The sequence below is a fragment of the Rhopalosiphum padi genome, chromosome 2 (genome assembly GCF_020882245.1).
Source record: "Rhopalosiphum padi isolate XX-2018 chromosome 2, ASM2088224v1, whole genome shotgun sequence".
In the NCBI taxonomy this organism is placed as follows: domain Eukaryota; kingdom Metazoa; phylum Arthropoda; class Insecta; order Hemiptera; family Aphididae; genus Rhopalosiphum; species Rhopalosiphum padi.
The window spans coordinates 15954513-15982185 of record NC_083598.1 but is presented as its reverse complement, the minus strand read 5'-3'; the positions used below and the strand labels follow the sequence as shown (position 1 = coordinate 15982185).

General features: G+C 30.2%; 2 protein-coding genes across 7 annotated transcripts; one reads left to right on the top strand and one right to left on the bottom strand.

Annotated features, from left to right (window-relative positions):
* Positions 1–831: 831 nt before the first annotated feature.
* Positions 832–27364, bottom strand: LOC132921602 (mitogen-activated protein kinase kinase kinase 11). 4 transcript variants are annotated; one of them, XR_009660915.1, is made up of 16 exons: positions 26524–27364; positions 16101–16281; positions 15189–15337; positions 14942–15117; positions 14842–14862; positions 14517–14778; positions 14334–14447; positions 12515–12715; positions 10516–10822; positions 7325–7434; positions 5966–6159; positions 5070–5130; positions 4248–4645; positions 3408–3495; positions 1599–1964; positions 832–1478 (listed from the first exon to the last, which is right to left on the bottom strand). XR_009660915.1 is itself a non-coding variant. In XM_060984710.1 (15 exons), the coding sequence occupies exons 1-15, from the start codon at positions 27356–27358 to the stop codon at positions 1711–1713; spliced, it is 3351 nt and encodes a 1116-aa protein (XP_060840693.1). In that variant the 5' UTR covers positions 27359–27364; the 3' UTR covers positions 832–1710. The 4 variants fall into 4 exon arrangements, 3 of the variants coding, with proteins under 3 accessions (XP_060840693.1, XP_060840696.1, XP_060840695.1); XM_060984710.1 differs by having other exon boundaries at positions 832–1964; XM_060984713.1 differs by lacking the exon at positions 12515–12715 and having other exon boundaries at positions 832–1964.
* Positions 9860–24440, top strand: LOC132921603 (histone-lysine N-methyltransferase eggless-like). 3 transcript variants are annotated; one of them, XM_060984715.1, is made up of 3 exons: positions 9860–9950; positions 20239–21192; positions 22277–24440. In XM_060984715.1, the coding sequence occupies exons 2-3, from the start codon at positions 20243–20245 to the stop codon at positions 24252–24254; spliced, it is 2928 nt and encodes a 975-aa protein (XP_060840698.1). In that variant the 5' UTR covers positions 9860–9950; positions 20239–20242; the 3' UTR covers positions 24255–24440. The 3 variants fall into 3 exon arrangements, with proteins under 3 accessions (XP_060840698.1, XP_060840699.1, XP_060840697.1); XM_060984714.1 differs by lacking the exon at positions 9860–9950 and adding an exon at positions 19213–20079; XM_060984716.1 differs by lacking the exon at positions 9860–9950 and having other exon boundaries at positions 19211–21192.
* Positions 27365–27673: the final 309 nt, after the last annotated feature.

Sequence of the window (27673 nt, the reverse complement as noted above, 5' to 3'; positions counted from 1 at the left end):
AGTTGTTTCAATATTTGTGGATGGAACTTTTAAAAGTTGCTCATCAAATCCATCCAGTCCATGGCTTGAAAAATAATAATTATATACCACCGGTATTTTTTTTACTTCCTAAAAAAAATATAGATATTCAAGGCCGTCATGGCCAGCAAAATATTTTTATTTTATTTTTTTTGGTGGGGGTCTGAACCTTAAGCCCCCCTGGCTTCGGCCGTTGTAGACACTTATACTATAATATTTACACATCTAAAATCTGAATTTTTAAATATCATATCAATTGTTCACCTAAAATAATATTTGCCAATTTTGAAAAAGCAATTATTCACTCATCATTTAAAATCGTATAACCATCGGTTCAAATGAAAGGATGCAGATTTAATTTAGGTCAAAGTTAGTGGAGGAAAATTCAAACGGTTGATTTGAGTCAAGAATACAAACAAAGGTTAGATTTTCCATTCAAGTTTTTACTAGTTTTTAATTTTTTAATTTTATAACTTTTTATTATTTTTTATTTTAATTATTATACTCGTATTAAACTCATATAATTTAAATCTACACGTTTTCATTTTATTTACTTCTAATTGCATAAAAACAGCAAAAATCAATATTTTTAACCTACTGATAATCATACTTTGCTATTGGCAGTCTTAAGTCTGTATAAAATGGAAGGAAATTAATGTTTTTACGTTGGGAAGTAAAACTAGGTACTCGCTAAATATTACCGGGACGCAATTCATGTGGAAAACAGATTTCGGGACGCAATTCGTGTGCATCGTAACTAACGATGAGAAGAATCAATTATGTCGTTAAGAAATAAACAAAAAAATGTTTAAATAATTTACATAATATAAATTTATATTTTATAGGCACTGTCAATATTGATTATATTATCAATGTTTATTTTCTAATAAAATAATATTATAATAATGGTAAACACTGCAGTCTGCGGAACATTTTAACACTGCAGATATCATTGAAAAAATAAAATGAAACATTGTATTTAACAGATGTCACAATTATCTATACAATATTAAATTACTAACTAAAACAAATCATCTATATTTGTTTCAGTAAAAAATATATATAGGTATTATGCAAAAACACATAAATGATAATATTTATAATAAACATAAAAAAATATAAAAAATAAAAATATCGGTCGTAAGGCCAACATACGTACAAAAAATCTTTAACAAAAATCAACTCTATTCGAAGCGTCGATTACAAAAAAATATACCATCACGATGGCCATTACATGGACCAAAAATCTGTCAAAAAACTTAATTCGCTATAATATAAAAAAATAAGTTTGAACTTGTAAAAAAAATCACAATATATATTTTTAATATCATATATTATAAAGTCGTAATCAGGCGTTCTTACGAATTATATAATAATGGGAAACGTGTTGACGATGATATATATAATATATGTAAAAAGACTGGAATGTCTGGTAGTCGAAACGGACTCATCGTACGAAACTTAAAAATAATGGATAAAATAAAATATATTATATTATACCTTGTATGAAATGAAAGAAATAATAATAAATTTAAATAAGTATATAAATGTAGGTACGTATAAAAAGAAAAAATATTTACGTGAGAGTAGATAAAATACTGCAGCTGACACGATAGATAAAACGGTTATTTTTAGCGTAAAAATCGCTACAGCGTTAGAGTACGATTATGACTGTAATTGTTTCTGGTGCGGTCACGCGATGTACTCTGAAACCGAGGACGATCGTCTGGAATTTGGAGCCGACGACGACGACGACGTGGACGCGGCTGCCTGTAGGGGAACCGTTGAATCCTGGTGTTGGCCGTGGGTGGGCAGATCCAGTAAAGTGACGGGCGAAAACCGAACTCGAGCAGTGGACATAGACGCTGCCGAGCTGTCCCTGGCCGACATGTAACTGCTGTCGTCGCTGGTCAGACTGTCCGGTGGCGTTGGATTGGTCGGCGACACTACGAGGACGTGAGGGCAAACCGTTATTTCGCGTAAAATTTATATTTTATCACTCTAATCTGTGATCGAGTATACCGGTAAGGAGGGGAGGAGGTTAAGAGGTTCAAAGCACACAACCGGTCGATCTAATAATCCCAATCTAAGGTTTTAATGCATTCATGTAGAACGATTAATCACACTTTTGTATCAGTAACGAACGTCTACCCTTAACTGCGAAAAGAATTTTATTTTATGCATAAACCTACGTCTCTAAGGATCGTTTTACTTGTATATAATACATTCTATATTAAAAAATATAAATTGTAATAACAATTTCAAAAAAAAGTCAAAGATTCAAGACGACAGTAAGTTGTGTCATTGGAAAACTGCGTTGTTATTTGTCTGTAGACTTTAAACCAACAATATATATATATATAGGGTGAAGAACCCGTACCGGAATATAACCATGAAAAAATCGGCGGAGTACAATTGCGCGCGTCTTACCTTTTTAGGTATACGATTGCGCGCGAAATTGGGCACGACGTTGCCAAATGTATTACGTAAATAATAAAAAATACAAAAAGTTAATAATATCAAAAAAATGTTATTTAAATAAAAAATAATAAAAAAAATTAATAATATCAAAAAAATGTTATTTAAAAAAATTAAAAAATTAACGTAAATAATAAATCTTTACTAAATCAATATTGAAATTAACTTTTAAACCCCCGATACCTATTCCCAACTATGGCCAAATCGTCATCAACACTGTGGACGTACACTGTTTTTTACAGCATCTCCATCTCACATATCCATCAGCCCGTTGCCTGATACATCTAAATTTGTGCCCATTCACTAGCAACAAATCATTTCCCCTTTCGGATGTAATACGGCGAATTTCGTTTTCCATTTTTAAAAAATCAATACAAATACTGTGACACAATTCAAACACCGAACACAACTGATAGTTAATTGATATAGTCATATCATGCACGATTATAGTATATAGGTATATTCGTATATGTATGGACATTTACAATAAAGATAATATTTTTGATAATTTATCCACTTCATTCTTAGTGATGGGAAGTTTGTCTGATATCGGCAAAAATAAGTAATAAATAATCTACTATAATCTACAATGGTATCGTACGGATTTACCATGGACCTTTGGACCATTAGGCAACGTTGCTTAAAAGTTAAAATAATATAGCGCGCGCAATCGTACGCTTAAAAAGGTACCGCTGATATGGACCGCGCGCAATCGTATCGTGCCCGAAAAAATAGGACACCCACTACCCCAGTAATATATAATTACCAAGGTTCCAGTATTTGCGTTTCGTCATGAAATCCCGAAAAAAGATAGCAGAACTAGGATGCTAGGTAAATAGAGTTTGTTTTAAAAACGGAAAGGAGTGAAATTTTAAATTTATTGCTATACTATAAATAATTTAAACACTTACCTCCGGGACTCGACGAACCAACGGCCGTTTGCCGACTGCCATACACGGTTTTCTTCAGACTGGACCGCAGTCTCGACGGCGTGCCAGGCTATAAAACAAAATAAAACCATCCATCTGGTTAAGCACGAACAACACTATATTTTGTGTATCTACGTATACTCCGTTACACTTAAGAGTAACCTCAGACTGTGGGGCAAGGCGTTTGACTAACGAGTGACAAGTGCTGAACTATGTGAAGCGTCATTATATTATTTAATATTACAACAACCATCTAGCTTGTATTTTGTTAAGATTAATACAGTAAAGCAATTTTACGGCCACGGTCCATCGTCGAAAATGAGTGCTGACCGATTTAATCATAGGATGTTATCTAGAACTAAACCGAACGAGAATCGGTCTTCTCCAAAGGTTACCCTTATATGCGACTAAGTATTCTCGCCATTCGACGTATGTTTTTAGGTGTGAAATGCGCAATGCTGCATTTTGCTACTATGTAGTTCTTTATACTAGCATAATTATCTATTATATATTATCTTGGCAATGCAAACTAGGTGGTTAACTAAGATGGTCGTCTATATAGGTAATATGATATGCGAGTAAAAAGTTAGGTTAGGGCAGGGCCGAATCTAAATATGTTAATATACGGAGAAAAAAATAGGATTAAATTTTCGATTAAAGCAAAAAAAAATTGCGTAACAACAATCTCTACTTTTATTTCACCCCCTCCCATCACTAACGTGAAAAATAATTCCTTGGCCACTAGCAAGTATAAATAATATAATATATTAGACAGCCAATAAGGCGGTGTGAATTATTAGATACTGGTATTTAGGTACGTACTTCCAACGTGGTAGGTCGGTTTGGAGCTTCGGCTGAATGCGGTTGTGATAGACGATCGTCCCTAGAGAAATAATTTGAATAATCGCCGGCCCGCCTTTGGTGTAGATATGGGAATGATGGTGAAATCGACGGCGTCCGTTGCGGGTGGTGCGAAACCACTGATGAAGTTTCAGCGGGCTCCATGGTGAACGTAGGATTTCCGCCCCCACACCGATATTGACTACGACTAAACGACGGCGGATCGTCGACACCGCCAATCACGTCATTGTGGTTAGCGGTCGGATTGTCGTACGCGTACAAACTATCGTTTTCATACTCGTAACTCGCACCGGAAACTCCACACCGGTCGTTAGACAGCTGGCGGTATCCACTCCGGTCGCTAGACCACTGACGGTATCCTGTACAGTATACAATATAATATTATAATAATATTTTCATTCGCGTAAACACTCCGTCGTCGATCACATCCATTTCAACGGAGCTTCGACGACGCTCACTAACGTAAATGAATATAGGCACTAAATATAAGGTACTCTAAAAATCTAATTTTTAGGTTGTTTAACAAACATAATAATATATATTATGTTGACGTAAACACATTAGTGCTGTATTGTTTCTTTTACCCATACAATAATGTTTTAATATTTATATCAACGAGCAATTTTTTAATGATATGGTCACGGTGATTTATACAAATATATTGTGTATAATATATATTATAATACAATATCTAAATGATCGACGACTGAAAAAAAGCTTATAGAAGAAATCATAGTAGCGCTAACAAATAATAATAATATATAAATTGTTATAGATACTCACCGGTATGAGACAAGTCCGTTTGCCGGTAATAGTCACTTGACGTGGTACCGTAAAAAGAATGCTAAAAAAAAAACACAAAAATCAAATTAGATACAACTTATTATAATAATCACAAATTGGCGGTACATCGATTTACTTCTATAAATTATAATGGATGTACTATAAGCACCTCTAAACATGAAATTATTTGCATGTCGACATCATAAAATTATAAAACAATAAATCATTAATGTATAATATTGAGTATTAAACAAAAAATGATTTTATAATATTTTAATTAAAAACATTAAATTATTAGCTTATTTGATAGCTTCTCTTTATTTAGCAGTACTGTTGTCAGTCAGTACGTAAGGCTACTAAGGTAATTATATAAGCTTATAAACTTCTCATAAACCTTCTCATCTTTTGATTAATGGACGTGAAAATGTTTCAGTAAGTAATAATTTGTATAAAATATGTAATATTTTTATTTTATTTTACATTTTTGTTTTATTTATATATTTTTTCTGAATTCATTGAATCTAATATGAATAACCATAAATCACATTATTGAGGAATACACATTTTTTTTTATAATTTAATAAAGCAAAAATGTAGTTTGCGGTGTTTTGACCAAGTAACTATTATTCTTTCGTATTTTATATCCATCCAGTTTTCGTTAAGAATCGTTAATAACCATTTTAGTTGTTAATAAATTAATATTGTATAGGTATCCTTCACTTATAAAAACAAACTATAGAAAAATATAATGTTGCAAGAGTCCAATTCCTGCATATGCGATATGCCTATGTTCTCTCACCTCATCTCCGCGGTGACTTAAACGCCCGATAAAAATTAAAACACCTAATTAACTATAGTCTTCCCCAGATTAAAAGACATCAACTATATACACTCACGTGGCTCTTGTCATCTGTGCACCGGGTCACGCTGCTCGACTTCCTACGGGGCGGCGGTCTGGATTTCCGCCGGGAACGGCTCAACCGGTGTTGCGGACTGTCGGTGAATCGCAAAGGTTTAGCGTCTGAACTCTGCGGCAATGGCACCCGAAAATGCTTCGACGACGGACCATGGTACGTATTGTGTTTATGCTCTAAAAACGTGAACAAAGAAATCAACGTTGAGAATTGATATCCAGTATGTGCGGCACGGTAAGCTCAGGATCTCTGTGATAAGCATGCACGATCCATATTTAGTGGCGTAATAACATATAATTATAGTCAGTGTTGCATTCCACAAAGTACTTACTAGACCTATAACTTCCATGGACTTAAACCACGAATTTTAAGCTCATTAGAATTGAGTAAATTCAAATCATTTCGATTTATTATTTAAAACAAAACATAACGAAAATAGAAGATGCGCAGCATTAACTATTATTGGACTATTCAAGACTCATATTAAATAAATAATAACTATAACACGTCCGTTCATCTTGACACTTGGAAACCGTTTTCAAAACAAAAAAAAACGGGGTTTTTATAATTATATTTAATTAAAAAAATTCATGAAATGTATTGATTCATGATGTAATAAGTACTAACTTTCTTGATAAAATGATGAAATAAAGAAAAACATTTTTGTTTAGTTTAAAAAAATAGCTATTACACTGATTTTTGAATCAAAATCAATGGATTTTGTGATTCGTGGTGTCACTAAAGTACCTAGATGAACTGGAAGGATTATAGTCCAACTAAATCATATAAAAACCCTGATTAAATATTTAAACACTAAAGACTTTTCTTAGGTCTAAAAAGTGTACACCAGATTAAGATACTGAACTAAGTATTAATTTCCATATTTATAAAACAATTTTAATATACCTTTAGGTATCTGACAATTGAAATATCTTATACCTAAGCATTCAGTACTTATCAGACAAACAACAGTGCGGAAATCGTGTTAGATGTTGTATCAGATAATAGTATAACAGTATATAAAGTAAATCAAAGCACACACTTTTTCAGATTTATACGTCATATCCTTCATTCACCGCATAATATTTTAATTTTTTTTATTTTAATTTAGATTCTAAATTATTCTATGTAAAAAAAAAATATATTGATTTATGATGTTAAGAATAAGTTCTTTTTTATTTAACAAATTGACATTATAGGCTTTAACAGACCGACTGTTATAGCCATACGAAAAATTACTGAAGACGTAGATAATCTTACAGTGAATTGGGCGAAAAATTGAACTTAGAAAAAAACTTAAAGCAGTAATCAACGCGCGTATTCATTATAGATCATACTCACGGCGGCCGGAAGAATTGTGTAGGCAGAAATTTAAGTCCGATGTGGAGGTTGTGGTGTTGGCAGTGTCGGTAGAAGTGTGCTGCAAACCTGGTGTCGATGCTGCATTACGACTGAAAAGTAAAAATTTATGATTTAATCACCAATCAATCATAACACTTCTTTTATAGATCTGCAGTAAACGATTTACAAAGGGTCACAACCTCGAGTAACCAAGTAAAAATTGTATGCAAACTTTCAAGCCCCGACTCCTATGATGTGACTTTTTTCTCATAAACCTAATAATAGATGGCTGCGCTTAGAGAGAGAAAAAATACACCCAAGATAAGAAAGGAGATAATACAATAGAAAAAAAGAATTGACACTTTTATTTTTGATAGTTTAATGTTTAATCATATTATTATAAACTAACAATAAACTTGTAATTATTATATTAAAATGACAGAAATGTGTTTAATATATTGTTGTGTACGTCTACACGACAAGATAAATTGCTGTACTAAAAAGCCCGCTGTGGCTCACAAAACTGTCCACGCAGCGGAATGCTATATGCTGTCGCTGTGCTCGTTCTCACGGGTACATGGATACATATATATAATAAGGAATGCTTACATTACAATTTACTACTTCTAAATGAAATGGGTGTATAACAATATTGTATTCTGTGATATTTCTATTATTAGAGCATCTAATATCAGGTGTGGCATTTAGGGGGTGACACTGTGACAGGCGCCGTTACATCATAAACTACCTATAAATATGTAATAATTTCTTTCAAAAATCTGTATACAAGTTCTGTGCTTATAAAGTTATAAATTATAATAACAGACTCTGTAAATTGAGTTAGATAGAAAGACAAGCATATAAATTTGTTTTTAATTGTTTAATAAAACTATTTATTTTACATTTATACCTATAAATTGTACTATTAGATACATGTTTTTCCTCTGTATAGACCTAAGTGGGTAAAAAGTTAAGAGAAGAATTTTTAAGGATTTATTTATTTTATTGTTCAAGGATTTTGCCTCCACCCCTCAAGAAGACAAATCAAATCTGCTACTGCCTAGTATAATATATTGATCTACACCAGTGGTTCTTAACCTTTTTTAGTTCAGCGTCCCTTTATCGTGATAACTAACTGCTAACGCCCCATCGTGCAAAATCAAATTTTTTTCCTATAAATATATACATATATTTATTTATTCATCAGTATACTAAATTAAAATAAAACTCTTATTTTAAGAAGATAGTAGTGGTTTATTTTACTCCACTAAACAAAACAATTTTATTTTACTATACAAAAATATTATTATAAAGTATTATTTTTAATCTCCGAGTTTGAAAAAGCTCAACGCCCCCTTCAAAATTATCGCCCCTGGAGAGACCGAAATTCTCTCAAGGGGGCGGTACCGCCCCCGTTAAGAACCACTGGTCTACACAGTACACACAGTGGCGTATTATATAGAGGGGGCCCCTAGACCTGGGCCCATAATGAAATTTCAGATTCAATCAAGTGTTTAAAAATGCTTAATTTACTATATATATAATATAATAATAAATATGTATTTCTAAATTAAAATTTCTCTATTTGTATTATTTATGTCATAATTAAAACCACCCGGTCACCTAAAAAATATTCCAGTTGTATAATGTATATGCAGCCATGCTGGTGGTACATTGGCCCATAGTGAAAATAATTTGTATACGCCACTTTCTACACATTACACTCTAGACTCTGCCGGTAATTAAACATTCTATAGTCTATTTAAAATAAGATCGGTACATAACGACGACCAATTTTCGTCGTCGACGCGCAGGCAACTAGTTGATTCAACTTATCGTGTTCTCTCGGGACGCTTTGATCGCCTGTGCTTTCGGCGTGCTAGGTCGATGTGCGTGCGTGCGTCGTGCTTACTGTACATTTTAAATTATTTGAACTTATTGGCATTCGGTACTGAAATAATGTGACGTTCAGGTCGGCGGCGGCGCATCGGACCGTTGCCGCGGAACAAAGCCATACCCATGCTCAGTATTTGGCTGCCCATACTGATATAATTTTGAACAGACTATACATCTTTCCATTAATTAGTTTAATAATTTAAATTTTTATAAAAATTATTTTGTAAATTAAAATATTTGAAAATAAACCAAGTCTTTGGGAAATAAAAATTAATTTTACGGATAAATGTCTAGAAAATGATGGGTGTGAAAAGCGTAGCCCGTTTATTAACAGCATAGAACATAATAGAACTATAGAAGCGACAACTATCAAAATCCCATAATTCACTTTTAAATATTTCAGTCGGCCTTAAAATTTTGCTTTATGCAATAGGCCACGGAGGCTCGGCATGATGTTGTAACTGTAACGTCAACAGGTGATGTTTTTTTCAAAAGATGCACCACTCGCAAGATTAGACGGCTACAACGATAAGATTCCAAATGTTATGTTGATACCACTGTCCGGTTATTAGTATGTTTTACAACCTGCGCCCGAAGGGATGAACGCTTCCAACTGGTTTTCAGTGGTTTATTTGTTGTTTGAGTTGTTTCAGAAGATGATTTCCGAGTGCCACACATTTTGAGATTGGAAATTCAACACATCCACGAAGGTAGAAGTGAAAACCAACGAGTAAGTAAATCATAATTTTAATAATTTATATTCATTGGTTGATAAATAATTCGATATAGAATGACTAGGGTGACTATAGGGTGACAATTTTTTTTTTTTACTTAATTTTAGGTTTTTTGCTATTATTTATATCTATTGCGATTCTTTCTGGAGCTGGTATAACAGTTGTCGTACAAATTAAGTAAGTTAAGAATTATGTATATTAATTTACAATGAAATAGGTAGGTAGACAGTATAAATAATAATTACGAAATATATAAACGGGCTCAATGCTCATTAATGACAAGTACAAATATTAGACCAACATAATAATATAGTGAAATTAAAAAGTAATTTTAGAATATTTAAATGCATTTATATAAGCTAAATATTCTTTAAATTTATAGGTACTACTCATTTAGATTTTTGTAGTGCACACTAAAATAATAGGGGATGGAACCGACGACCGTTTTTTTTTTACGCGCGATAATTCACCTATTCAAGCATTCGGTGTTATAATGGACACGGAATTGTAATATCCGTAAATAGTATTTATTTATCAAAATATATTCGTCTATCGTCTTACCCGGAAGAAGTACACGTCTTTATATCCGCACCACCCAACGCAAAACCTGCCAACATGGACGCGGCCGCGCGCAGGACGCTCTCCAACAACGGCGCCGTTTTTTGATTTGTAGTCGTCGTCGCCCCAGCAGTAGTCGATGTCGATGACGGCTTCGACGATACGGTCACTATATTTCCGGCGCCGTCGCCTGAGGTGTTCGTCCGGTGACGATCGGATGACCGCGATCGTTGAATTCGAAGTAGATCATCGTCATCTTCATAGTCGTCCGGCCAACAGTAAGACGCTGACATTGGTGGGCCACTGTAGTCTACGAGGGGAAAACGTCAAAAAGAATAATTTTATAACTCGATGATACACATAATTAAATAATAACAATAATAATATCTTTAAGACTTTTGGTTGTGGTGATAAAGTGGGTGTCGTATAACGATGCGTCACCGATGGTTAAATATTATTTTCGTTAATAATATTGTTCGTCGTGTTGTTATTGTTATTATTGTTGTTGTATTAATGATATAGAAATTAGTACACAAAGCCGTTAGAGGAGATTGCCGTATACAAGGAAAGAATACATTTTTTTCAAATAATTTTGTTTTATTTAAAAATTTGCAAAAATGACATTTCGTCGAATAAAATTTTTTTAGTCACCGATGATTTTTTTGAGATTATGAACGAAACGATTCTAGATTAATGTAAGTACTATATATTGTAATATCTCGTGGTTAATTATTATGGATGGGTAGTGGATACGTAAAACTTTAAATCAAGGGTATAGAATACATGTAATTTCTCTAGTGTTTCCAACAAAACGATAAATTGGTATTTAATGTTTAGCTCGCTTAGGGAGAAACGATCGTATTAATACTTATATTTTGTTAAATATTTGTTAAGATAAATTAAGATTATTGATTATAAAGTATAGGTACTCTGTTCACACATGCTTACCAAAAAAGTGTAGCATCTACTTATCAACGAAATGAAACATGCACAATCTACATACAATGTTCTAAACTATTGCGCGTATCAATCTAATTATGATACATTGTAATATATTATATAATATTATACTAGTCCGTGTAAAAGAACAAAATTACTCAATCGAAGTCTATAAAAATATCAATGTCATTAATACTTACCCCGTATAATAATACATAAAAATAACAATATTGTCTTAATAACCTAATTCATTTTGACGAAAGTTTGAAATAATTACTTGCTAAGACTTGTTTCACTGAACATTTTTTTATTAATTCATTTTGCATATTCCCAGTATAAATATTATACACAAATAGTAATCTAAATAATTATTTATAAAAATATTAATGATAAATTTTGAAAATTTGTCAAAAAATAAATTCCTTAAAACTAATTAAAAAAAAAAAAAATCACTACGATAAAGGTTAAAAATAAACAACTCTAAGTAAATGGGAGGAGCAAAATGTGTTTTTAGTGAGGGAGGTGTGTGTATGTGCCTAATATCTTGGGCAATAGGTACAAATTAAAATAATAATAATAATAAAAATAATAATAATAATAATAATAATAATAAATAATAATAATAATAATAACAGCCATTGGCTTAAGTCTAAAGATATACAGAATACATTTTTGTGATGTGCAAACTGGAATGTGTGCTCTTTATATCTTCAAAAGATATGAAGTTAAAATAATAAAAATAAACAAATCAACAGTCAAGCAGTGCTTAAAGCACAAAAATATTATAAGCTTCATTTTTAAATAAAATTAATAATAATAATAAATTTGTAACAAATTAATAACAATTTTTATATAAAAAAAAAGACCTTAGAACCAGAACCGTTGAGTTTTTAATCATTTATAAATAAATATATATTATATTATTCTGTTTTACTGTATTCCACCACCAAGAAATGATTTGTGTAAAGGGGTTAAAGGTTATTATAGTATGTAGGGGATGCAAAAAATGAATATTATAGACTTATGGTCTCAGCATCATCATCATCATCCTTGTCACGGGTACCTATTTCTTGTAAAGCCGCAAAGTTTGAGCGAACCGACAACTGATGTTTTTCCAAGTTAGGTGCTGATCGAGACCACCCCTTAAAAGACGTTGTGGCTGGTGATGATGGATATGATGGGCTCCCGCAAATAATTTGTACCCGCTCACGTTGATGAAACGTACTGGGGCCCCATGTTTTGCCCTTGACTCCATCTGCAGGCACTGAAATCATTTATATAGAGGAATACGAGCATAGTGGGCCAATCATATACATTCTACCATATTAGACAAATGTTACTATTTTTATTTTTAAACTTAATTAAAACATCACAAAACAACTCAACAAATAACATTTTTCACCGTACATACAAATATTTCCTGAGAATATTTATCAAACTCTTTAAAACAAAAAAAAATATGGGTAATTTCAATTTATTTTACCATTTTATGAAACCAGCATGTTAAACTTTATTGGTTTTCTTCTTAAGTATATTATATCTAATGTATAAAATAATTCCTTTAGACTGGTAACATTTTTAAAGAAAACACAGACATAAAAAGCAAATCCTTTAATACATTAAAACAATTAGAACAAAATAGCAAACAAAATCTGTATGCAAAACATAATAAATTTGCGACTTTTTCAATAATTGAATTAAAAATAAAATATATTATCATTCAAAACTTTCAATTTTAATTCAATTCTACTTCAGTTTCTAGAAAATTGTATACGAAAAAAAATACAAAACTAAAAGTAAATTTTTTCAACTACTACAGATAAATACAAATTATATTTTAATTTAATTTCACCAAATAAAATCAATTCAAGTTTATTGACCAACACTGGGTACTCACAAAACAACCAAAAACATTGATGAACATTCATAAATAGTCATGAACATACCTCGCTATAGAATTGAGAAAAATTTCTGTTTGGTCATTTACTACATGTATATATTTCTTCAAAATCAAAGAATCTATTCAGAGTAATCATCAGTTGTTAGACATATGCAAATCGATCTCATAATATCTGTGATAAAACCAAGTTTTGAACATTTTATAATAAATGTGAATAAACGCGTGACACCTTCATTTGCACAATTTCAGCTTCCCTGTAATAGCGTAATTTTTTAACACAAGTAATCTGATATAACTACATTTTTACTTAGAACACATCTAATGCATCAGTTATTACATTTAATTTCAAAATATTTTTTTAATTAAACATCAATAATTCATTAATATTTTTATTTCTTTTGACACTTTAACACAACTAATACCGTTCAGTTTTCTCTCAGAATATCAAAATCAACCAATATGTACAGTCATTACTGGTAAGAACAGTAATAAAATATAAACCAACATTTTAAAATACACCTAATTTTTTAAATAAACTATGTTTAATATAGTTTATATTTAATAATATTTTAATTAGTTTCTGTTTTTCACACTTAATACAAAATTAGTTCATTGGTGCCTATAAGAGAAAAAATTACAAAAATATTAATTATTTTTAAATTATTAGTGTAAATATTTTATTGATACATCTAATAACACAACTAATAACTAAAAATAATAAAGAATATACACTTAAAAATATTTTATTTTGATTTGTTTTTAAACAAAATCTATATAAATTAAAAAAAAAAGAAATCAAGATATTAAGATCTTTTTGCAAAATCATTAGAATTATATTGTAAAATCTAACAGATACTGAAAAAAATTACTGGAATAAATATCTAAACAAACTTTAAATATAGGCTATAGTCTAACATTTTGAAATACAAGCAATACTCCTACTACTATCTTATCACAAAAACACAAATTCTTTTATACTTACGTGCAATAGCTCTCAGTCTAGGAATATTTGGAGAACCCGGGGGGCTGTTTGGACCAGACGCATCTCGATTTTTCCTGTCACTTGTGTGCTGCACAGTTATTGTATGTCGAAAATCTACAAGTAGAAAATTAATTTAGAATAAACAACCACAGTTTTAATTTTTAATGCAATACAATATATTACCAGATGGAGAACTAATTGGCAACTGGTTTGGTTCTTTTTTTAACATCTTCAAAATATTGGATTTTTTGAAATGGCCACGACGTTTATTGGGAGTTGGTATTGCCGGCGATGCTTGTTGCTGTTGCATTATGATATTTAGTTCCCATTTGAGCAATTCCATTTCACGTGCTTCTAGGTCACGTTCTCTCTGTTTTAAGTGTTTTTCAGCAATCTGTTGTTGTACCTGAGCTCGGCTTAATTCTTCTTCACGACACCTTAGTTCCTAAGCACAAAATACTGTGATGTTAAATAATTACTTTCAAATTACAGCCACACATTAACTTACTTCTTCTTTAGATTTAAAAGCCTTAAGTAAGCATTGAAAAGAAAATAGTATAATATATAATTTATAAGAAAATAATTTTATGCCTTAGTTATAACCTTACTTTTTCTTTCATTCGTAGTCCATCAAGTACTTGTTCAATTTCTACTTTCCAAACATCTTGCAAAGTATGAAAAGATTCGTGAGGTGTTTGAGTAAAAGCAGAGTGTACAATATCATCCAACGATGCTAATATGTCTTCAAAACTAGGCCTCATGTGAGAGTCAGAATGCCAACAAGCTAATGATAAAATTAATTATAATCATGGCATATTAAGATGATAGTAGATATCAATAAATCATTGTAAATACCCTCCATGAGTTCTCTGAATGGTTGTGGACAAGTTGAAGGTATTGGTAAAGTAAGTTTGTTTACTGCCACTCCATAAGCAACAGCCAGCACATCAATTCCTTTGTATGGCATTTCTCCAGTAAGTAATTCCCAGAGTAAAACACCATAGCTATAATAAAAATAAATCATAAATTAAATTTAAACATTTTTTAATACAAAAAATTGATTCAAAAACACATGATAATATAATTTAGTTATTAATTTTGTAAAGATATATTATTATTATATGTATTATTTTTGGTAATAAAGCATATAATTCCTTTTTAGTATAGATGCCTATAAAATAATTAGTAATTACAGTTCAGAAAAAATTACTTACTACCAGTTTATTTAAAATATAGTTGTTATTATATAAAAAACTAAATTCATACAATTGTGTACTTAACATTTTTTAAATTGTCTACAAAAATAACGAAAAACGAATTTTTTTAAATTCTATATTATCGATCCATAACCAATAAAAATAATGTGAAAGTATAAGCCACAAGGACATAAATATTCCCATATGCACAATACAACTTCATTTTTTTTAATGGCAACCCCTATTTTTAATATCATTTTCGAATTACTCAATTTTTTTCAAACAATTTTGATCTACCAACATGTATTCTAAACCCAAAATTTGTGAAGTTAGAACTTAGAGCTAGGTATAACTTTAAAAAAAAGGAATTAAATTAAATTATTTCTTTTAGTTTACATATTTTTTCGTTCTAAACACGATTTGATACTTTATACATTTATTATTAGTAATAAATTATTTACTATCTATATGATCTATGACATCTACTGGGACATATACGGTATATAATATATAATATATAATATATTTAGTAATATTATTAATTCATATTTTATTATTAATTTCTCCAAACCTCCAAACGTCACTAGCTTTTGAGAATATTGATTTTTTTATAACTTCTGGAGCCATCCAAGCATAGGTTCCAGCAGCAGACATTCTGGTTGTCTTGTAGACTTCCCTGGCAAGACCAAAGTCTGTGATTTTTAATGTCTTGAATTGTAGATCATTGTTTTCAATTGTTTCATTCAAAAGCACTGAAAATATAAATTAAAATAAAATTATTTAAAAATAAACAGTGAAAACATATAAGGTAGAATATTCTTAAAATATTATATAAATCAGTTTCAAACATTACTATATATATATACAGTAAATTCCCGTTATAACGAAAGTCATAGAAGTCCCATGCCAAAAAGCAGGGCTTATAAAGAGCTTATTCGAATTTTCGTTACAACATAAAAAATTTTGGTCCCCTGGAGTTCGTTGTAACGGGATTTTACTGTATATACAATATATATTATTACAAATATAGGGACTTGTGAAAAACCGTAATTTAATATCTATTGAAACTTATTTTCCATATATAATACATCACCCCCTTCATAGATATTAAAACAAATACTTTTAATTATTATATTAACTGAAAATATCTTTTAAATTGTCATTTTGACAATTTTTGTCAAATCTTAAGTTCAAACGCAAAAAAAAAATTATATTAGTCTATTTAATATTTTTAAATTGCTATAAAAACAACGTATATATAACATTTTTAATGTTTTGACTCGACATAAACTTTTTTATCAGGACTAAAAAATAAAAAAATAATGACAGCAATTATTTGATTATTTTTATTTTCTTGATACTCGGATAGGGAGCCACTGAAATCTGGAATTGATTTAAGCGATTTAAGCAGTACTACTGTCCATTATGATGTATGGAATATAAACTATGATTACCTAAATTATTGTCCCAGAAACGCTAAGGCTATAGTAATCAGTAAATAAACTTGTATTTATAATCAATAATGATATAATATATTTGGTAGGTAGTCAAAATTGTGTGTTTAGGCAAATCGCACGACGTACCAATATAATTTATTTTAATATATTCACGCCTCATGGAGCATGGCGATGTAAGCATGTAACAAAATCGTTTTAAAATTTTTTCATCAATAAACTTCGGTTATTATTTATAAGAGTACATGAAAAATATTGACCTAGGCCATCACTTCATCATTATCCTATACACTATACAGTATACATGCAGTATACACAGATCGGCGGTCGATGACCACTAGAATAACAGATATGTGTGCTTTAAAAAGCAGTTTTTATTCGTCAAATCATACTTTAAAGTTAAAAGTATGATTTGACGAATACAAGTTTTAACGTTTTAAAACAATTAAAACTATATGTGTATGTCAATATTATAATATACTGACTATTGAATAGTTAAAAATTGTACGATTACCGTGATTCTTAATAAACAAAAAACAGCAGGCCTATGAGTTTAATGGTTAAGACAGTTAAGACACTTTGCCACTTTGGTTTAACCCAATCAGGCGATTGACGATTGTGTCTGAACGCCGCGACAGTAATCGTTTTCGTAGTACTCGCGTGAACAAACGTCGTATATAATAGGTTGTTATTGTTGGGAACCCTTCAATGTAGTAGCCATGTAAGCATAATGTATTTTACAATTTTTGATTACTATTGTCTCTTATTACAACACAATCGCTGGTTAATATATGCAATTTGTAAAACAGTTGTGTCGAACCAGCGATTCCGTTAAGACTATTGTAATACTCATTATTTTATAACGGTGTTTTAGTATAAATTAATTAATTACTAAACTTAGAAACATTTTATTTTAAGTTGAATAATCCTAAAGTGAGAACATTAAAAAATAATAGGTAATTAAAACGTCGTCAAATCCGTAAACCAACTAGGACTGACTGACTAAACGGACGGTATCGGCTCAAACCAAACTTCGGAAGTTCAACTTCCGTATCCGTACACAACATTATTAACAACAGTTATGAGATATATGCGCGTACGTGGGCTCGATTCCATATTTCTCAGAAATATGCAAGGCTGGGCAAGTTAACGATTTTTTTAACTCGTTATAAGTTAAGTTGTTATTTAAAAAAATATATATACAGTAGAACCCGTTTAAGACGCTCTCGCTTAAGATGATTTGACGGCTAATAAGCTCATTTTTACGAGTCCCTTGATTTAAAATACATTTAAAATGTAATTAACACTGAATAATACGCTTTATGTTCCCGGATAAAACGCTCGTCTTGTCAATGATGTTAATATAAAAATACATTGTATAAAATTTAAAGAAATACCGCACTAATAATAACGATAACGAATGTGTACGTGTACTTGTACTGGTTATCGAACGATAACCATCATCTATAACATCATCTTAATAAAATTGAAAACTTCCTGTATTCAAAAAACATCAAAAATGTGAAACAGAGAAAGATAGATGATTTTTTTGAAATAGGTAATATAAAATAATATATGCAATATAATTGTAATATTTTAATTTAATTTAAATATTTTTATATGTAATAATTCACTCTGCAAAGTAAAAATTATAATTTATATGTATATAATATGGATGTATTGTAAAATAATAATATAATAAAAAATGTTTATACCCGCGTAATACGATTTCCCTCTTAAGACGCTATTTTTAACTGGTCCTTTGGAGAGCATCTTAAACGGGTTCTACTGTAGTTAAATTAAGTTAAAAGTTAATCATATTTTTTTCATTAACTCATTAAATTAAAAGTTAACTAAAAAAAAGTAACTTAACTTAGTTTAATGTTAAAATTTTCTAATTTGCAAAAATAAAAAATTCCAGACACATAATATTGTTTAGTAGATAGTTTTTCTTTATACTCAAGACAATTACCAGGGAAATTAAAAATGATACATCAACTAGCTATCAAAAAACCTGATTTTCTAAAATAAATCTTAAAATTTTGAATTATTCTTGCATTATTCTTCAGACAAAAATTAACTTGAAGTTCACACATTAATCTTAAAAAAAATAACTTATTAAGTTAACAGTTAATTTGAAGAAAAAAGTAATTAATTAAAATTAACTTAACGTTTTAACTTTTAATTCGTTAATACCCTAACCTAAGCTAAGCCCAGCCTTGGAAATACGGATTTAAGGTAAATAAAAACAAGATCAGCTGATCGAGTGTCAATTTGACAATATAATTTATACAATTGGTCCAGTGAAAGAACAAAACCATGACCTGACGTAAATCGGTTTGTTGATTTATTCTGATATTTCTTCACATAACCCCAGCATAGCGTTCCCGCCGTGCTACGAGACATAATAATAATAATATAATACACATACACCTACACCATAATAATCATAATACCGACGATTGACGACAACCGTTACTACTAGCGCTCTCTCTATCGGCCAGTAGCACGAATTAAGATATTATATTATATTTTAGACAGCACAAAAAAAAAAAAATGATTAGGTTAGGTTTTTCGTGTAGCTCACGTTCTAGGGTCCTGCTCACGATCTTAAAAGAGTTAATATAGAAGATAAAACGAAACAAATTTCTTTCGCATAATCGCATCCGCTTACTTGAACGTAAAACATATAAACGTTTATGAAATATAATTTACTCAATTTAGTTATTTAATCTATCAGTGGTTCATACATAATACATATAGATATGACTTAGTTCCTAGCTCGTGATAATGAACTCGATTTGTTTGATAACGATTATTAACGATGTATTCTTTTGATAATTTTTAAAATGTCTTGTTGTCAAACACCGTCAATCATTTTTGTAAATATGAACCATGAATTAGGATATTAATTCATGATATGAACATACAACAACAATCCAAAATATACAGACAGCCGCTGAGTCAGTAGATGACACTGATCTTCGAATAATATATTATTATTCAGAAGACGTTCATAATTTCTTAAATCGCTAACTAATAACTATGTTTCTAACAGTTTTAAGTTTTTCCTTTAGTTTGTTATACTAACCAGAGGTAACTACTATTGTTTATAATCCATTTTTAACATCCATACATGTAAAATACCAACAGTATAAACCTACTTACCTATACTATGTATCACCAAATAGCCCAAATATCATTATTATTATATTATTTATATTATAGTTATTGTTGATATTACTGTTGTTACAGCAACATGTCCAAGCATTGCATTAATTTGTATTGCCAATCAAAAAAAAATGAAAAGCTCTATGCCGCCCAACAATCTGTATGCAATTATTATAGTGTTCAGTACAAGCCGTATCATAGGGTTTGTGCGGCCTGTAGAGAGGAAAGCATACAGTATTTAGACAGAATTACTACACATATGAAAAACCAAGAATGCATATTCAATAATAGCTATTCAAAAAAATGTATCAATATTATGGAGTTATCAGACTCTGATGACTCTAATTCCATCAACATTGCAGGGCCATCGACATCAAACCCAAATTCCCAAATAACCAAATTGTCTAAATCTATACATACAATCTGCAACAAATCTGTTAAACCGTTAGTAACTGTACAAAAGGAGAAATGCAAAACCTATTTGATTTCTGAAATATCTGAATTGATTGCTGGAAGAGATCAAGTAAACAATGCAATGCAAGAGTCAGATAATAGTCTCACAAAGTTATATAATAATTTATACAAATTTGATAAACAACAGAAGTATGTGTTTGATGAAGAAATAAGTATTGTAGAAAATTATGAACCAGAGATGATTATAGATAATGATGTAACCATTTTAATAACGAAACAGTTACCCGGACTGCCAGAAGATTTGCCAAAAAAAGGTAGAATAAGAAGGCGCTCACTAAAAATGGGTGACAAAGTCTATGGCATGAAAAATTCACAACTACAGCCTTGGCTTAAGGCAACTATTAAATCTGCACTTAGTGATACATATTTTAGTATTATATTTGATGACGGAAAAGAAAAATCTTTAAAAATTAAAAGCTTAGCATACATAAATACTTTAAGAAAAGCGCAGTATCCAGTAGGTAGTAGAGTCATCGCCAAATTCAAAGAAAGGAACATTAAATTGTCAAATAAATTCTACGTGGGAGTAGTAGCAGAACCACCAAAATATCTCAATAACTTCAGGTTTGTAATAAAATATATTTTAATAAATAATTTAGGTAATTTATAGGTATACAGACAGAACGTTTAATTAATGAATCATTTTCTCATTTAATTTTTGTTTTTGGATATAATTTACCCATAAAATTAAAACTACTTTAATTATAATTTCCAAATGTCAAATACACAATGCACTATAGTTAGTAAGTTTATAGTTCTTTATTTGAACCTACTTTGGAAATTTTTTTTTAAACACAGTTTTGGCCTTATTGGTTTCAGTAACAACAAATTTTTTTTTTTAAAAAAATCTTATAAACAATAATATTTTGATTGGAAATGATCATAGGACACACTAACACATATTAAAATTACTGACCATTTTTTAAGCGTGATATTGCAAAAATTTTAAATAAGAAAAAATATGTATACTAAGATTAGACCATCTCATACCAAAAATATTTTAAGTAAGTTGATTTATCCATATGTTATCCAATTTATATATAACGTTATATAATTTGCATTTATCAAATGATGTAAATATTTTATTATCAAAATATTTTTCCATATTTTCATGTAAAAGTCATAAAGTATAGTAATTTATTAGTTTTTAAATATCATTAGTCCATAATAATATGTATTTTATTATAAATCAGTGTCCTGCGTGTAAATAATAAGTGCATGTAGGTACAATTGGCTCAATCTTGAACATGTGTTCATAATAATGTCTGTCACGTAATTTGAAAAAATAAAGTAATAAACCAAAATTAAATGAAGTATCATTATAAAAAATTTATCCATATTAATGAAAAACTCATCAATTTACTGTGCAAAAGGTTAAAAATGTTTTAAAACCAAAATGTCAATAGTTTTAAATAATTTTATTTTATTGTAATATGCAAAAAAATAAAATTATTATTGGGAGATAACACTATTATTTAGATAAAATATTATAGGTAGTAAAAACAATATTATTAAACATCAAATAACAGAAAATAAACAATTGTCATAGTGTTTAAAAGCAGCCAATGATTAGTTTAACAATTTTCCAAAATAACTCGTCTAAATATTTATCACATATATAATAAAACACTTGTTTGATCTGTCTTAGGTACATGATATTCTTTGATGATGGATATACACAGTATGTGTCCCATAAGGATATTCGTCTTGTGTGTGATGAGTCAGCAAATATGATTAATGATATACATAAGAATATTAGAGAATTTGTCAAAGTGTATTTACAAAAATATCCAGAACGCCAAATGGTAAAGTTTAATAAAAAACAAATAGTGTTCACAGATCTAAACAACCAATGGTGTTTAGCCAAAGTGATGAATTTAGATGCTTCATTAGTTCAGTTAAAATTCCTTAATATTAAGAATAAGCATACAGAGTGGATATATCGAGGCTCAAATAGATTAAGCCCAATATACAATCAAATGAATAGTAATAATCAAGATAAGCGTATACGTGGTACAGGGTTGGTTGGTATTAATAAGATATTAAATCTGCCTTATGTTGAACTAGAAAACTTGACTGAAAATGAAAAATTCATTAATATTAGTGATAATGACACCGAAGAAGATAGTAATTTTGCCTCATCATTAGATTCAACTCAGAAAACACAGAAACCTCAAGAAAATAATGGTGTTATTAACATTATTGAAATACCGGCTAACTGTCCAAAACCACTTCCCCACAAAAACCATCAGTGTTCTCATTTATGTATGTTATGGGTTCACTATGACTACACTCAAACAAAATATATGAATGTTTTAAGCATTCCATTACATTATGGATTCACAAGATTAATAAAAACAGATAAAAATGAAGAAATTAAAAAAGTAATATATACCACTCCTTGCGGGTGTAAAATAAGAGATGAACATGCAATGTACAATTATTTAAATGTGACAGGGTATGGTAATAACCAAATGACTATCGATTTATTTAATTTTGATTGTTTGATGAATCCGTTATCTTCGTTTAAAGTACCCAAAGAATATATTCGCGTACACGACATATCTTATGAGATGGAATTCAAAACAATAAGCGTTGCCAATAGTTTGAATGATTTGGTACCAAAACACATGAAGTATATAACAGAACGCAAACCTACCTCGGGTGTTAATATAAATTTAGACTCAAAATTTTTATGTGGTTGCGATTGTACTGATAATTGTCAAGACAAAACAAAATGTTCCTGTTGGCAACTTACCTATGAAAGCAAAAAGAATTATCCAAATTTATTTAAAGACACTGACATTGGCTACAATTACAAACGACTATACAGTCCAGTGTATACGGGTATTTTTGAATGCAATATCACTTGTAAATGTGCAAAAACTTGCTTGAATCGAGTTGTTCAGGAACCACTGAAAACTTCACTGCAAGTGTTTTTAACTAAAAAAAAGGGCTGGGGAGTAAGGACACTTGCTGATATTCCTAAAGGCACTTTTGTTTGTATATGTGTTGGAGAGGTTCGTACAGAGAAAGATGCTGAAATTGATGGGGCCATAAACGGTGATGAATACCTGGCAGATTTAGATTTTCTCAAAACAGTTGAAGAGATCAAAGAAGGATATGAAAGTTGTGTGCCTGAAGAGAAAAGTAAAAAATATAAGAGTTCATCTGATGAAGAGTTTAATCCTCCAAGTTATTCCAAGAGTAAAATGAGTATGTTTAAATCTAGAAGGTCATTAAGGAAGAATTTACAAAACACAAATACAAAAATTGATGGCAAACATCAATTGTCTAAGCTAAATACCCAACAAAAATTTAAAAATAAACACAAATCTATGCTAGAATACTTATACAAAGACTGTGGTGTTTACACATTGGATGCTAAAGTCAGTGGGAACATAGGTCGTTATTTCAATCATTCCTGTGACCCAAATATATTTATTCAGAATGTTTTTATTGACACTCATGACCTTAGATTTCCATGGGTAGCATACTTTGCGTTATCAAATATTTCAGCTGGAACTGAACTAGCGTGGAATTATAATTATATTATAGGGAGTGTGCAAAACAAAAGACTGAAGTGCTACTGTGGATCAAAAAATTGCAAAGGCAGACTATTATAATTTTTATTTATGATCAATATTTTTTTAATTATTATATGTTTTTCTACAATAGAACAAAAGATATTATATTTAAATGATTTAAATGTAAATTATTATATAAAAATATTGATAAATTTAATTTTGTATTTTCTTGATATTTTTTTTATCTTAAATTTTACAAATACAACAGATTACACTAGTTGCTTACTATTGTTTTCATATATTATTGCAAAATGTAGACATGAGTTTTTAAGGATACAGTCCTGTATTTTAAGGAAATTTACCATTTTCAAATAACTCTCCTGTTATCCTAACAACTCTCGTAGGGATACCAAATTGCTCTATTTTTCATAAAATAGCACATTTATAACCTGCTTTTAAGTTTTCAAATGATAACACATCATTATGCAATCATTTTAAAACTGAGTAAGTAATTTAGTACTTTATGGACAAAGTATAGATATTTTGTGCTATGAAATTGAATTTGAAAGTACGATAAATTCTTGCTGTAAGAAAACAATTTTGAATGAGACAATTATTGAAAAAACACCCATTTTTATATCATTGGCAGTTTTTCTTCACGGATGCTACATTATAGAATTGTTGTTATTAAAATCGACCTTAAGAATAATTTACATTAAATAAAATATAAGAAAATACCTAACATAGATCAAGACATAAAACTACAAGTATATTGTAGCAAATTATTATACAATATAAGAAAATATTGTGTCAACATTTTAATTAATAAGTAATAATATATGATTTAATTGTTTTGTTGTTATTCAGAAAATACTTATAGACTTGGAAATGTACAGATTAAAGAAAAGGTAATAATGGAATTTTTATTATTTTAAAATTGATATATTTTATTTTATAATATAAATAATAGGTATTATAAATATACCTATTTTTGCAATTATAATTGATAACTACTCTAAAAGAAAACCATTGATTTTATAATATTATAACATCAATTAGTTTTAAAAATTCTTTTCAGGCTTTTTCAGACAAACATTTCAACATAAAGATTAAATATGTTTAAATAATAGAATGATTAAAATCTGTAAAATATTTAGCTGATCTAGGTAAGCAACAATATTATGAAAAATATCTTTATGTTATAAACTGTATGATTTATTACAATATCTCTAGAATAAATTGGAATTATGTTACAATGCTGTACATTGCACTAATAAATAAAAAGAACAATGAAGTTTTTGCAAAAAAATCTGAACCTTTTGAAGAAGTATTAATGGTATTCACTATTGGCAACATTTTAAATAATATATACTTAGCATTGTTTATATATATCAATTATCTACCTAGGTATAACTCACTCTTCAGATTTCTGAATTATTTAACATTTAATATGCTATAACCATAATATTGATTTAAATACCAAGTTGTCTTGCCATGTACCAAGAGGTAAGTTGATTATAAATTTTAAACATCAATCATTGAAAAAAATCATAGATATTTTTAAAAACTGTATAGTTATAAACAGTAATACAGTACCTACATAGTTTATTACTATTATAATATGTTACTATTATATGTTAAGGATATGGCCTATGACACATTAACAAATTAAAATCAAATGAACAATACCAAAATTATTAAAAACCATAACACATTACAGCGGTAAAACACTGAAAGAAACAAACAATTTCAAAATTTTAAATATTTTTAAAAGAAAATAATATATTCTAACCATATATGCACATAATTAAAGACCTGGGGCCCATGTATAATGCACACTAAGTTTTTACGGCACTATTTTATAAAGATTTTACACACTTGATTAATAATAAAACTTTAAAATAATTGATTTAGGTACTACAATCAAATATTTTATGAGTATTTCGGATTTAGAAGAGATAAATGATTAAAAATGTTCAATAACTTGTTGTTATTTCATATATGTTTTAAAGTTAAAATTAAAAAGAATTAAGTAATTAAAAAATAATAGGGCCAAATAAATTGTTCAAATATTGGATATAATGTTAAAGCTATTTCAAAAAACAGATATTTATTCTACAAAACTTTTAATCTTTTTTAGGATTATGTGTTACCTACCAATTAATGTTTAATTTTACAAAGTATTTGTTTAAGTATCTGACTTAAAAATTAAAGAACTTTATAGAAAATGATTTAAATTACAAATTTTTAGGTACCTTATCAAACCAATTATTCTGTGATATATATTTATAAGTATGTTTGAATGATAACAAATAGGTGTAAAAGAAATATCCTGTTAACTCATTAATAAATAATATTAGGAACTCACCATTTGAGGATTTTAAGTCTCTGTGAATCAACGATATTGGTGCACCATTATGCAAATAGTTCATGCCCCTGGCGATTTGAATGGCCCAATCAACAAGTACGTCTGGTCGTATTTTCCTTCCCATCAGTACACGATTAAGTGAACCCCCCCGGGCGTACTCCATAATGAGGCATAGATTTGGAATTTGTAAACAAACGCCCAACATGGACACAATGTTCTCGTTGTCCAGCAGCCAAAAGAGGTTTGCCTCTTGTTTTACATTTTTCACCGTTTCACTAATATCTTCATCAGGGTCCTGGCGCGCAGCTTTGACGGCCACCTCCTTGTTGTTCCAATAGCCGCGGTAAACCTTGCCGAAACCGCCGACACCAATGACCTCTTCAAGCTCGAGCTCACCGAAATCGATTTCGGTAATATGTGCGTTGCCCACCACTGTGGTCACGTTCTCCAAAATATTGTTCTCAGTGACAAAGTTGGCCGGGAATATGCCCACCTTGTCACCGAGCTTTCCGGTCCACCAACCCTCGTCGCCGGATATCTTGGCGTCTGTGGACAGCACCTCGACGATGTCGCCTCGCTTGAGGCTAAGCTCGTCCTCGCCCTGCGCCTCATAGTTGTATATGGCCGTCCACAGTGGCAAGTTGGCGGCAGCCGTCTGGTGCTGGTGCTGGGTGGCGTACTTGTTCTTGTAGTACGCCGACGAGGTGGTGGTGTTCGCGTACGCGGCGTTCGAGCCGTGGAACTTTGTGGTCCGAGATGGCGAGTAAGGATTGCGCAAGTTGGGACTTCCGAAACCTGGGCCTAGGTGTTCCATGGACGCCGACGCCGGAGGCATTCGTTACGGCTGCTACCTGGTTTCTACAGCGTCACTGCGATGGTCCCGTCGGACGGACACTGACATCATTCCCGTACGCCGCCGATCGCGCGATTCGTCATTTGTGTCGTCGTCGCACAGGTACGATATTTTTATTTTTATAATATTATTATATTATTATAATTGCTGTTAAATGTTAATATTATTATTATTATTCAGACTGCAACACAAATATTATAATATATTGGTGGTTCACGGTGTTATTATTATTATTATGATCGCCTTATCAATGTTGTTGTGGCTGTACAATCTTGCGTGCCTTGTCACTCAATCACT

Excerpts from the sequence above, each read along its gene's own strand:
- LOC132921603 (XM_060984715.1), top strand. The coding sequence starts at position 20,243 with ATGTCCAAGCATTGCATTAATTTGTATTGCCAATCAAAAAAAAATGAA. Across the intron at positions 21,193-22,276 it reads AAATATCTCAATAACTTCAG|GTACATGATATTCTTTGATG; the intron begins GTTTGTAATAAA and ends GATCTGTCTTAG.
- LOC132921602 (XM_060984710.1), bottom strand. The coding sequence starts at position 27,358 with ATGCCTCCGGCGTCGGCGTCCATGGAACACCTAGGCCCAGGTTTCGGA. Across the intron at positions 14,779-14,841 it reads CTTTTAAATCTAAAGAAGAA|GAACTAAGGTGTCGTGAAGA; the intron begins GTAAGTTAATGT and ends TTTTGTGCTTAG. Across the intron at positions 12,716-14,333 it reads TAGACTGAGAGCTATTGCAC|TGCCTGCAGATGGAGTCAAG; the intron begins GTAAGTATAAAA and ends AAATGATTTCAG.